This window comes from Populus trichocarpa, chromosome 1 (assembly GCF_000002775.5).
Source record: "Populus trichocarpa isolate Nisqually-1 chromosome 1, P.trichocarpa_v4.1, whole genome shotgun sequence".
Classification (NCBI taxonomy): Eukaryota; Viridiplantae; Streptophyta; class Magnoliopsida; order Malpighiales; family Salicaceae; genus Populus; species Populus trichocarpa.
The window spans coordinates 27,104,015-27,117,275 of record NC_037285.2 but is presented as its reverse complement, the minus strand read 5'-3'; the positions used below and the strand labels follow the sequence as shown (position 1 = coordinate 27,117,275).

The 13,261-nt window shown below is 37.1% G+C and overlaps 2 protein-coding genes across 7 annotated transcripts; one reads left to right on the top strand and one right to left on the bottom strand.

Annotated features, from left to right (window-relative positions):
- Window positions 1-173: 173 nt before the first annotated feature.
- On the bottom strand, window positions 174-853 carry LOC112327510 (glucan endo-1,3-beta-glucosidase-like). Its single transcript, XM_052448840.1, has one exon. The coding sequence runs from the start codon at window positions 759-761 to the stop codon at window positions 426-428; it is 336 nt and encodes a 111-aa protein (XP_052304800.1). The 5' UTR covers window positions 762-853; the 3' UTR covers window positions 174-425.
- A 1,783-nt stretch (window positions 854-2,636) lies between these two features.
- On the top strand, window positions 2,637-11,570 carry LOC18095066 (uncharacterized). 6 transcript variants are annotated; one of them, XM_024586692.2, is made up of 11 exons: window positions 2,637-5,176; window positions 5,336-5,575; window positions 5,991-6,120; window positions 6,462-6,614; window positions 6,939-7,183; window positions 7,266-7,335; window positions 7,421-7,633; window positions 8,259-8,494; window positions 9,439-9,517; window positions 9,591-9,728; window positions 10,822-11,570. In XM_024586692.2, exons 1-11 carry the CDS (start codon window positions 2,934-2,936, stop codon window positions 10,978-10,980), a joined length of 3,906 nt encoding a protein of 1,301 aa, XP_024442460.2. In that variant the 5' UTR covers window positions 2,637-2,933; the 3' UTR covers window positions 10,981-11,570. The 6 variants fall into 6 exon arrangements, with proteins under 6 accessions (XP_024442460.2, XP_052304792.1, XP_052304789.1 ...); XM_052448832.1 differs by having other exon boundaries at window positions 7,254-7,335; window positions 7,427-7,633; XM_052448829.1 differs by having other exon boundaries at window positions 7,254-7,335.
- Window positions 11,571-13,261: the final 1,691 nt, after the last annotated feature.

The window sequence follows — 13,261 nt, the reverse complement described above, 5'->3', positions numbered from 1 at the left end:
ATAATACTAGTCATGGCTGAATTCTAAACTGATGATTTGATTTCAGTTATATTTGGCTATTTACTAATTCCTGTATTTGAACTTTTGATTCGTTGGAGAGTTGAATCCTACTTCGGTAGCAGTGAAACGTCGGATTGAATACAGATTTTGGATGTGAATTGTGGTTAATCATTTGTAGCATTTAAGTTTCTTATCAAAGGAGAACACATGGAGCGAATTACTTTTGATTATAAGTTCTGGCAGAACTAAAATCATTAACTGTAGAAAATTCCAGGCATATTGCATATGATAGTATTGATGCAGCAAAGAGTTGCGTAGCAGATTTTTTTCCTCTCGATTAGTTGAAGCCAATACTATACTTGGGCTGTTTATCAGGTAGAAATAGGCAGAAATGTCACTCAATTTCAAGTTCCTTCCTGTTCTCATCAAACATTGAGAAATTTCCATAGCCTGTCCAGACCTCCTTGGAGTCCCTTGACATGATCGATCAAGTTCCTATAAGATGTGTCTGCGCTTTCGGCTGTTTCCACAGTTCCACCAGCAGATGCCCAACCACTCTCTGAGACAGCAATCTTCAAATAGCTCCCTCCTGCCTTCTCAAGAGCTGAGTAAAGTGCATCCATTAAGGCATCAAAGAGATTCTTCCTACATATGCCATACGCTTCATAGGGACTCACAACTTCATTCTCTGCTGGCAAATTGTAAGCGTTCGGTTTCCCCCATAACACACGCCTATGGATTGTGCACACAGCATGTAACATTAAGAAAGAGCAGATAAAAATTCATCTAATAATAAAGCAAGAAAATAATGGTAAGTATACAATATATAAGAAGAATTCATATGGATCTACAAAATTGCTTCCTAATGAGGTTGTTAAAACCTCTAATAGAAATTACGATGCTTCCAAGACTGATATACATGGGTTGGAAGGCATAAAAGATTGAGTTTGGACACTTGGAACAGCTACAAAGAAAATCTCTTGAAAGGGATGGGGATTCTTCGATGTCCAAGTTAATTTAGGCAGGAGATGGGAGTCTTGCAAGGCCATGTAAAAAATATTCAGGTTTGAGCAAGAGAATTAAATCTTCTTGTTCCTTGAGAAGAAGACGTCTTACCCTAGTATTCAAGAATACCTTAACCCTGTGGTGGAGTTTGGGACCAAGAGATTTGCTCCCTCTGTGGTCTCAGGTTCGAGCCCTGTGGTTGCTCATATGATGGCCACTAGAGGTTTACATGGTCGTTAACTTCAGGGCCCGTGGGATTAGTCGAGGTGCGGGCAAGCTGGCCCAGACACCCACGTTAAACTAAAAAAAAAGAATACCTTGAACCCACGAGCATGTGTCCATATAAGAATATGATAATTAGTGTATTTGTCATCTATAGCTTCGAACCATAGGTACAAAAGCTTAGAGTAACAATGGATCGCTACAAAAGTTATTATAGTTTCGAGTTCTGGGGGCTGCGTGTGTATTGCAACGATGACAACTAGACCAATCTCTGAATGAATGTGGTCGAAGAGTGTGCCCTCATTGATGCATGTATGTTTTGTCTTTGAGATTAGTGGCGAACTAGATTAGAAAAGTACATCTGCGATTTATCAATGATGTTTTACTTGGTTGCTGACTTCTGAATTGCCAAATTTTACCTTCTTTACTATACAAACTAAGTTTTTTTTGTGGAGTTTCGTTATCCAGTGAAGCTTCTCTTCATCTTCTTCTTCTCTGTTTTTTTTTTATATATATATATATAAAATTCAGTCCCCATCTTTTTCATTTCTTTTTTTTTCTTTTAATTTCTTTTGAATTTTTTTCAATATCATCCTTAATTTTTTCTAACGATTGTCCGGATTGTTTTTTTTAACCAGCCAAGTTGATTGAATTGTTAGAACGACTTCTACGTAGTTTAATTTTAAAAAGTAAATAGTTGAATCGAGAGTTTTTTTTCCTATCAATTTAATCTTTAATTTTTTTTTAATTTCATCCTTGGTATTCTTGTATAGGCTAATAAGGTTGTTTTTAGATCAATTAAGTCGCTACATCTCATCAAAAACAACTTTTATATAATTTAATTTTAAAAATAAAAAATCAAATTATTAAATTTTAAAATTAATCCCCTAGATAGAAATTAATAATAATAAATTCCAATTTTCAAGGCAGAAGAATGAATAGCTTCAGATGAGTATAAAGCTACAAAACCGAAAAAAAAAGGAAAACATTCTTCGAGGTCCTCGAAGTGCATGATAAATACCGTGTAAAAGCGCCTTTCGGCGCTGGTTTCTCGATCCGAGATCTCACTTGAAGAAAGACAACCACTTCTCTTATATATTGGTCTCCGAACGTGATCTCCTCCTCCACTCAATGAGGAACTGCAAATTTATTAAAATAATATTTGTTTTTATTTTTTAAAAATTATTTTTAATATTAATAAATTAAAATGATATGAAAATATAAAAAAATTAATTTGAAATATAAAAATATAAAAATTAATTTTTTAAAATATTTTTAAAATATAAAAACAAAAAATATCTTAAAAATATCTTGCGGAGGGCCAACCCATTCGAATTTCCTTCAAGACAAGTAAACACAGCAAAGCTAAACTCCAAAAGATATTTATTACTACGCAAACATTTTAATTAATTAACCCAATTGGCAATTATGTATGTTCAAACAAAAAGAAAAAAAACCCAATCATTTTCTCCACTAACAACGTCACCTCTTTGATCTTCAAGTTCCCACCACCCTATTCTCCACCGTCTGATTTAATGACTCCTGCATTGACATGTCACCGGCGTTGCTAGATTCTGGAACTCCGATTCAAAATCCTAATAGTAACATCAATATCACCAACGGTCAGCTTTCTCATTCCTCTCTCGGCATCTCATTATTATTGTTATTTAGCTTCAAAAAATTCTCAATCAAAACAAGAAACCAGCATGAACCCATCAAATTTTGATAATTTAAATTCTGGGTTCTCAAATTCAACCCGAATTAGTAACCAAAATCCAAACTTTAGCTCTCGATCATCATCGTCCTCGTCAACTAAAGGTGGTCTTTCGAGGCCAAGATTGGCAAAAGTTAGGAGGCAATCGAATCCCCAGAATTTTAAATCCAATGAAGAAACCTGGGTTGGGCTCGGTTTCAATCAGTTCCGACCCGATAGGAGTCGGGTTGAACCGGGTGGTTCTGGGAGTGGTGGTACTGAGGCGTTTGTGTTTGGAGCTAGTCCAAGTAATATGGGGTTTAACTCGAATTCCGGCAAGGGAATTATAGAGGAATTGAAAAGTTTGAGAACTGGAAGTGAAACTAATGTAGATGTGAGCGAGAAGAGTGGTTTTGTTTTTGCAAGTGATGGTAATAAGAGTCATGGTGTTGACGAGATCATGCAGAAGTTGAGCATTGATGATAAGGAGAAGGTTGTAGATGGGGCGTCTAAGTTAAGTGCTAATGGCAAGTTTGGGAGCGGTGACAATGTAGGTAGTTCTATTGGGAGAAATGTGGAGTCACTGCCACCAGATGAGTTGGAGAAGAAATTGAATATTGAAGAGGCTGGAGATGCCACTAATGGTGGTGGTAGTTTTCAAGCTGATGATATCAAAAAGTTTGGATTTAAAAGTAGTGAAAAGGGTAGTGAAATGTTTGCCGCTGCTGCAAAGAATGCCCTTCCTGATCAAATCAAGAATTTGAACATAAAGGACTATGTAGTCACTAACAATGTTAATAATGAGACCAATGAGAAGGATAGTTTTGCCTTTGGAAGCAGGGAAAGCATTGGTGGTTATGTTGGTGGAGAGAGCGAGAGTGCACTTTCACACGAGATGGGGTGCAAGTTGAAAATTGGAAGTGCGAAGGTAGAATCTTCAGGTCAAACCAACATGGGATTTTCTTCTTGTCGAATCTCCAGAAAGGATATGCCAACTGTAAATAAGGGTGATAAGAAATTCCACGATTGTGGTGATCCCACTGAATTTATTTTTGAAGGAGGAACGCCGGGTAAAGATTTAAGTGGTATTCATGCATCTATGGATCAGCCAAAAGTTGATACACAACCAATTGGAGTTGCGGGACCATCTCATGTCTTCTCATCCAGTAGATTGGCTGGTTGGAATGCTTTCAGGGTGCCACCTACTGGTGGACTTGAGAAGACAGATGGGTTTAGTTTTACAAGCAAGCAAGATGGCGCTGGGTCGCCATTTGTAGAATTTAAAACGCCAAATCCTAAAGGAAATCTTTTCACTGGCTTAGATCCGAAGATGGAATTCAGTACAAAGTTTAAAGATTCAAAAGTAAAGAAGAAAAGGGGAAAGTTGAAGCAACCTGTCAAAGTCCCTCTGTCGCCAGGTCTAGATTTTGTTACCAGGGAAAGTGGTTCCCAAGAAATTCCAGAGGCTTCCGAATCATATTCACCAATGGATATTTCACCATATCAGGAAACATTGTCTGATGCTAGAAATTCCAGGGAAACTTCTGTCACATCAGAGGAGTCTTTCGCACTAGATAGTCAACATGCATCAACTGATTCACAACCAACTGTTCTGAATGATGCAATAGATGAAGATCTGGTTGTTGCAGCACACAGAATGGATATAAATGAAGAGGATATGAAATGTAGAGAAACTAAAGAGGAAAATTCTGAAAACTGTTTTGATAAAGGTATCGGAGCTGAAAATCATATGGAGGATTCTGTTTCAGGGGCTGAAACTGAAAGCTTGAAATCTGCAAACGAGGAAATAGATTCTATCAATGATGTTATAGTTACGTCAGCAGAAAGTGAAGCCAGTTCAAGTACAAATCTAGATAGTGACCTCAGCACTCAATTCTTTTCAGCTGTGAGTTCAGAAGATACTGTCAATTCAGGCTTCACCTTTGCTGCCTCTTCTACTGCACAAGTATCACCTAAGCATCATCATAAAAAGAACAATCTCGTTAGAGCTGATAATGATTCCTTTAATTCCAGTGCTACTTCCAAAGGTTCATATGCATCATCTTCTTTGCAATTTACACCATTTTCTGGATCTTCTTCACCCTTGTCCCCTGTACGGAGCAAGAAAGCTGGCCTATCTGCTCCTTCACACGTGGTTGGTGATAATGGTGAGCTGCTTAAAGGACTGGAGATCAATCAAGGGTCTGTTTCTGCATCTGTTGCAGCTCAAGAAGCATGTGAGAAGTGGCGACTGAGGCAAGATAAATTCCAGTCAACTCCATGTCATTCTTTTATAAAATTATTTGATATGGAATGTATTCTCTTGTTTATATATCTACTACATGTACTTCTGTAACCATTCTGTATGATTGCAAGCTTTTATTGCACTTATATTTTTCTTTCCTTTTATTTTAGGGGAAACCAAGCATATAAAAATGGGGATTTGTCTAAAGCTGAGGATTGTTACACACAAGGTGTAAATTGTGTTTCTAAAAGCGAGACATCTGTAAGCTTTCTCAGGGCATTGATGTTGTGCTATAGCAACCGTGCGGCTACCCGTATGTCTCTTGGAAGAATGAGAGATGCACTAGGAGACTGTAAGATGGCTGCTGCAATTGATCCCAATTTTATCAGGGTGCAAGTCAGAGCTGCAAAGTAAAGCTCCACCTTTTGTTTCTGATAAATTTTCTGGATGATTTAATTGTTATGTATTCGTGCATGTAATTCTAGTTCAATTTCTTATTCAATTTATTTTTACTTTAGATTTCATAATTGCTGCCTTATTATGCTCCGTTTCTCATATGAGTTCATTAAGTTGACACAGAAGTTATGTTTTCGTTGTGTGTTTGAGTTAGCATCTTGCTGTTTGTGGATGTAAACACAGAATATACAAATGATTTCAAGTTTAACTTCTTGCTTATCGGGTAGCTCATTAAGCTTTTAATCACTTATTCTCAGGCCAATTCCCTTTTCTAATTATTAAGCTTCTGATTTTGTTGAATAGCAGCTCCTTCTAAATGCAGTTTTTCTTGTGTTTATGTGCCGTGCTTATTTTCCTTTTCGTTCCAAGTTGTTACCTTGCTCTGGGGGACGTTGAAGGTGCAGTGCAATATTTCAAAAAGTGCTTGCAGTTCGGCATTGATGCCTGTGTAGACCGAAAAATTTCTGTAGAAGCCTCTGATGGGTTGCAAAAGGCACAGGTAATCTTTCTTTTCTTTTCTTTTGTTCAAATAAAACCTTATCATTGATAGTTTATTGAGTTTGTGGTCTGACTGTCCCTGTGAAACGTGTCATTAGCTATATAATGGCATGAAATGCATAGAAATGCACAATTAATGACTTAATATTGATTGAGTTGATGGATTCCATCAATGTTTGAACCTCTTGTATGTTGTTGTGTTGCTGCCAAAGCTTGAACCATGGTTGAGTGGTTAAGAATTACAACTCCACATGGCCAAGGAACTTTGGTTTAACGTCTTTTGAAGTGACCATATATGATTTTTTTATTTCATGCCCATTAACTGTTTTTCTTGACTGGCAGAAAGTGTCTGAGTGCATGCAACATTCTGCTGAACTTCTGAAACGGGGAGCACCTAATGATGCAGAGAGTGCTTTACATGTAATTGCTGAGGGTTTGTTGATAAGTTCATGCTCTGAAAAATTACTTGAAATGAAAGCAGAGTCTCTTTTCATGGTTTGTGTTTCTTTTACTGAACCTTTGAACTTTACTTTGAGTGAACCGCATCCTATTAGTCTCTTTCTATGCAAGTGAACCTCACTCCCATCTTGCTGGGGCAAGCTGCATTATTCATTTTCTTCATGTCATTAGTATTCATTTCATAAGAAGTGTGTGGCTAATTTACATTGGTTGCCAACAAACCACAACTTGGGCTGGTACTGGCTATGCTGATCCAGCCCAACATCAAATCCTACATAAGTGTGGTTACTATTTCACCATTTTGATTCTAATACACAACAAAACAATGGTTGGAACTTGGTTAACTTTTGTGTCATCCAGCAGCTGCGGAAGTATGAAGATGTAATTCAACTGTGTGAGCATACATTTGACTCTGCCAAGAAGAATTCTCCTCCATTACATGCTGATTACCATGTAGAAAATATTGGTCCTGAACTCACAAAGGACACATCATTTATGATCTGGCGTTGCTGCCTCATTTTCAAATCTTACTTCCACCTTGGAAGGCTGGAGGAGGCTATTGGTTCACTAGAGAAGCAAGTGGAACCTCCTTCTACTGCAACAAGGTAAGTTTATATGCCTTGAATATTTCCGATATCATTTGTTTGAGTGATGATAACAGCATTCTTACTCCAGTAGTCTGTCCAGGATTGGTATTGAAACTCAAGAATCACTAGTGCTCTTAGCTGCCACTGTACACGAACTCATACGCCATAAGGTATTGGATTCTTGTTAGATTTTTTTTCCCTGAATAGTGTTTTGACGTACCTTAATCTGCTACCTCATGGCATTAATATGGCTAGCTGCAGGCTGCAGGGAATGAAGCATTTCAAGCAGGAAAGCATTCAGAAGCTATAGAACATTACAGTGCTGCTCTGTCACGTAAAATAGAATCACGGCCTTTTGCAGCCATTTGTTTTTGCAATAGAGCTGCTGCATACAAAGCACTGGGCCAAATCACTGATGCTACAGCAGACTGCAGCCTAGCAATAGCTCTTGATGGAAACTATTTGAAGGTTTTCTTCTAACTTGATTTCATCCTTTGCTTTCTTTTTATTTTTTGGCACTAATGATGTCATGGGACCTGTGGGCAATTTTATTGTCCTATTTGAACCAGATCATTTATGATATTGGTTGAGGCACAATAAAATTTAAATGAAGCCTTAAAGGTTAAACTAGATCTTATGTGAAGACACTTGCATGCTGATTCTCTCAAAATTAGGAAAGCATAATCTGTCTGGGTATCAATAATGTATACTCTGAAGCTATAAAACTGTACTTCATTACAAACTTGATTCTGCCCATTATTGTTTTTGTTTCTGGTACCAAGTCATACTGAAAAGGATTGCTGGCTTTGATTCAGGGTGCAGATCTGGTTTGAAATTGACATGTCTTCAAGATAACTAATTATTTTCCTGGATATATTACTTGCCTTATTAAATTGCTACAAGAATTCAGGTTTAAGATGGTACAATTTACTGATTACTAAATTGACATCTGCACATTTGTTCTTCCTTGGGTGCACAATTCAGTATCCATGGAAAAAAAAGGATACATTTCTAGGAAGGCACTGATTTTTTTCTTAAAATATGTTTGAGAACAACCTTTTTGGTAATGCATGTACTCTCCATGCTTTATTAGGCAATTTCTAGACGAGCCACTTTATATGAGATGATTAGGGATTATGGACAAGCGGCTAGAGATCTTCAGAAGCTGGTAGCTGTTCTCACTAAGCAAGTAGAGGAGAAAACTAAACAGTTTGGGCACTCTGATAGAACAACAAACTTGGCCAATGATCTTAGACAAGCTCGTTTACGTCTTTCTACCATAGAAGAAGCAGCCAGAAAGGAGGTTCCTCTGAATATGTACCTCATTCTGTAAGTCCTTTGTGATTCTAGATGTTACATGTTCTAAGCTCTCTATAGATTCTTGTCATTCCACAAAAATCATAGCTGGAATTTGAATGATTTCTATTCAATATTTTGAAACGCCACATATGTTGGCATCCAAATTTGAAGTTCTAGAAAGAAGATAGGTTAGACAATGTAAAGAACTCAACAAAGACATCCCGGGCTCGCAACAGCCATGAAAAAAAGAACCACTCTTACACCAAATTATGAGTTCTGATAGTGGATTTTCATTTCTGTAGATGTTTAGTGGATTTGAGATTTTTTATTCAGAATTTGAGGGTTGGGTTTTAGAGAGAGAGATGGAGGGTTGGGTCAAACAAATGAGGTTACAAGTTGAAATGGTAGTTTGAGTATTTGAAAAATATCAAACAGATCTTTTAGCAAATGAACAGTCGATGCTTGTTAAGGAGCCAACAAGCAGTGGTGGAGGGTGACTAAAGTTGTTGTGGGTGGGGGGGTTAGAAATAATAGGACTTGAAAGAAAATAAATATTTTTGGAGGAGCCAAATTAGAAAATTATCATGTATACTAATTTGAAGGGACTATAGTAAACTTTCGATTTTTTTTTTGGGGGGGCTCATGGTTGGCTTGTGCATTACCCCTGCCAATGAGCTTGTAACTCAAATGGTACCCATTTCACTCTAATAGGTCTGAGTTTGAGCCTAAAAATAAAAAAAAAAAGAATACCGATCAGGAAATTAACTTATGGTTCTAAAACTAGGACATAACCTACAATCATGTCAAAATCACTGTTTTATTATTGTTGTTATTGTTTCCGTTATTATTATGTTTGTGTATTGTTGCTGTTCTTGTTATTGTTGTTGTCGCCGTGATCTCATTATTGCTTTAAATTTAAGATTCATTTAAAATATGAGGTATAAAATCGTTTACCAATCAAATTATGATGGCAGGGGAATTGAACCTTCCGCTTCAGCATCAGAAGTTAAGAAGGCATATCGCAAAGCTGCACTTAGACACCATCCTGACAAGGTTTCCTACATGTTCAAATTTTTTTGACATCTTATTATGACTCACCCTTTTGACTCATTGGTAATTGATGTAGGCTGGTCACTCCTTGGCAAGAAGTGATAATGGAGATGATAGCCTGTGGAAGGAGATAGGAGAAGAAGTCCACAAGGACACTGACAGACTTTTTAAAATGATTGGGGAGGCATATGCCATGCTTTCAGACCCTGCTAAGGTTTTTCACATTTCTATCATGCAATCTACTATCCCTGCACATTCTTTTCACGTTTCAACTTTTTAATATTGCTGTTAACCTGATAATCTTTTTTTCCCTCTCAAAATGGGAAAAACTTCTGCTCTGTAGTATTTTCTTCTGCTAGCAAGGTAGTCTTTGAGCTAGTCTAAGAAGAGGCATTACCTCAATTAGGGTGTCAGTGTGCTGCTCGCCAGTGTCTTGTACAATTTATGATACTGCCCTGGTCCCCAATGATTTCAAGTAGATAGTTTCTTATAGAAATGAAAATTATGTAAATTCTTTTTGCGGTTGTTTGCGGAAAAGAGTGTTAAAGCAGGGGGAGTGGAGTAGAGAACTAATAGGTATAAAAACAAGTTCTGACATAACAACTAATGGATTGCAAGGCTGACTGTGAAGTTGTTTTATGTGAAAATATGATGTTGCTTTATGTGCTCATTGCTAAGATGCTGCTTTTCCATGGTCTAGTAATGGCAATCATGCTTAATTTCTCTGAACAAGAACCCATAATGCACTTAATTTTGTTTTGACAAATATAACTCTCTTGCTGTATGTCTCTTTAGTCTTATTCATGGTGTTTCCTTTTCTGGGATGCTTGCATGGTGTGCTTCATATTTACTTATTTCCCTGCTCGCTTTGTGTAATAAGAAGTGGTCTTCTTGTTATCTGCTTGACTTGGTTTCTATTAATTACGAAACTTGTCTGTTGGACATTTGTTAGCAACCCTTTCCTCTGAATAATGTTTATTACTTGTGTGTTTCCCATGGAAAAACACACCACAACCCAAGGTTATAAACACTCCTTTGCAGGTCATTTAGGCCTGCCATTTTCTCGTTAGGCCAGTAGGCCTTGCTCTATCTCCCTGCTATATATAGTGTAAATCCTTAAACTCATAAATTCAATTGTTACATGTAAAAATGGAAACAAATCATTGCGATTTCTTTTACCGCGTAGCATAACTTGAGCCCTTCATCTGGAGGATAAGCTGATTACTTTGCTGTACACCTATTAATCTTTCACTATGCTGCGGTTCATTTTTCTTCTGTGAGAAAAGTCGGTATGCAATGTTTTGCAGCGTGCACAGTATGATCTTGAAGTGATGAGGAATGATCTGAAGAAACAAAGTGGAAGCAGTACATACAGAACACATACAGATGCTCCGAATTATCCATTTGAAAGAAGCAGCAGTAGGAGACAATGGAAGGAGGGTTGGAGGCCCTATGGCAGGTACTGAACCACTGCCAGGATCCATTCAATTTAACAGGTTTTGATGACCATCGTGTGACATGCAAGACAAGGATCTTGAGATTTCTGGTCAAGTTAGTCCATCCGTAAAGGTAGGAGACGAGTCTGGTGGTTGGCTGCCATCTGCACTTAGCTTTGATCCAAAGGTCTTGCAGATGGAAAAATCGTTCCAACTACAGAGCTGAAGAACTGACAACATAATGGCAGAGGAATTAACTAATAGTTGAAGACTTTTTCCAAAAATCGTGGATTGATCACATACAAGAGCTAGTTTGTACCGATAAGGGGTAAAGAAGGAAACATAGAGGAGAAAACAGGAGAGCTGGTTTGTATTGAGTTTGACAGTCATGTCAGATCGTGTGAGGATTTGTAATTTGAATTCTGAAAGCTTTGTTTTACACAAGGGAAAAAAAAAAGAAAAAGAAGAATCATCAGGCAAAAACAAAGAACAGGCGTGCTGTTTGAATGCAATTTCACATAGGAGATTGCTAACTGTTTGAGTTGTGTAAATGTATCGGCTTTGTACAGATGAAAAGTTAACAATGCAATCAAGAGATTAAACCAACATCTTCGAAATTATCTAGGACTTTAGTTGATTCTCTAACTCTCACCACTGATGAGAGCTTGCTGACCCTTTCACAGTTCTTGACATGGCTTGATAACTTGCACCTGCTTTGGTTACCAAGTTTGACAGGTTGGACAAAATTGCTATCAAGCTAACAGATAACAATGGAAGTGCAATTTCTTTTTGATTGGGATTAAAATTTTAAAGAGAGGTTCGTTCCTTTAGGGCTTAACTCCACCTATCTTGATTCGAGAAAACCCTCTTCTTTTTTTCCAGCTAGATCTTGTCAACTACAAAATTATTGGCTCAAGCTTGTGTATCCATGTACAAACAGATTCTCAATCCACAGTATATCCAAATCGTTCCGAATTATACATGAAATTATATATAAAAAAAAACAATTTATGTTTCCATGTTTGTTTCTGATATATATTTCTTTGCCTCCAAGAGACGTTTCCATTGTATTCCGCCTATTTCTGAGCAAAATCCCTTCTCCCATCCAGGAACAGAGCTGCTGCTGCTACTCCTTTGTGATGAGTTCCTGCAATTCCTGCTCCAAGCTTCAGCATCATATCTTCCACGACATACCATATTTTTTTTTTAAAGAAACGAGAGGAAATCTTAGAGAATTTCGGTAGAGTAATACTAATAAGAGAACAAAAGAGTGAATTCTTTGGCTGGAGGCTTAGATTTATAGGGTACTTTCCTTTTCTGATTTGGATTAGAATTTCCATAGCTGGCTAGGCTAACTTTGTCATGCAAACCGACTTTGTTATACTATTTGCATTTTTTTTATCAGTCTGTCCTCTCCATTTCCTCCTTGGATTCATGTTATATTCTCAGAGTCCATAAATATTATTCAATAATAGATTTCTTTCTATAAGAGAATTTTGCCATTAAGATTTGACACCTTCTTTTAAACTTGGAGGGATTTTTTTTCCCCTCGTTCAGAGAACTAGCCTTCCTTTAACAATAGAATTTGCATGGAAGTTTACCCCTGTCCTACCCCTTTTTAACTTTTTTTGCCCTTCTTATTCCTGTCTTCATGGAAGGGTTTCACCAAGTGTGAGGAAGTGTAAAGCTTGGTTCAACATGCAATCAAAAGACTTGATGTGTTCAAAAGTGTATGTGTACTCTAACAACTTTCACAAGAGAATCAAAATCTGGATTTTTTTGCTTATTTCACAAGGACAGTATTATATCTTCCTGAATTTTCTCAAGAGATCGATCAATCCTATGAACAGTCTGCAATCTTTAGTCCTTCTAAACGAAATCCTCCAGATAAATTTATAATCTCCATGCTCTACTACCTGAGTCCTGAATTCAGTCAGACATACATATTATGAAACTAAAAGTCAGCTTAGTCAAAATCACTTGAATCTGGACTCATGAATTCAAACATGCATATTATGAAATGCTTGGTCGACACTGGAACCTTGTACCTTCCAAGGGAGAAAATTGCAGTGTGCTTAGAGATTAAATGCAAAACTAAAGGCTAAACGTGTTATATGTAGGAAAGTGTTGTATGTGTTATATGTAGGAAAGTGATGGGGGTAAATATGTAAATTTTAAATTGGATACTTTTATGATGTTGTATGGTAATTAAGTAAATAAGAAAGTTTTAAAATTGTAAAAAATTAAATAACCTTAAGGTTAAATGCATGTTGGTATGATGGGGGGGAAATATATACATTTTATAATTAGA

Bases quoted from the DNA above. Each gene is read 5' to 3' on its own strand.
- LOC112327510 (XM_052448840.1), bottom strand. From the start codon at position 761: ATGTTACATGCTGTGTGCACAATCCATAGGCGTGTGTTATGGGGGAAA.
- LOC18095066 (XM_052448829.1), top strand. From the start codon at position 2,934: ATGAACCCATCAAATTTTGATAATTTAAATTCTGGGTTCTCAAATTCA. The intron at 6,615-6,938 runs GTTTGTGTTTCT...TGTGTCATCCAG, and splicing joins AAGCAGAGTCTCTTTTCATG to CAGCTGCGGAAGTATGAAGA. The intron at 8,495-9,438 runs GTAAGTCCTTTG...TTATGATGGCAG, and splicing joins CTGAATATGTACCTCATTCT to GGGAATTGAACCTTCCGCTT.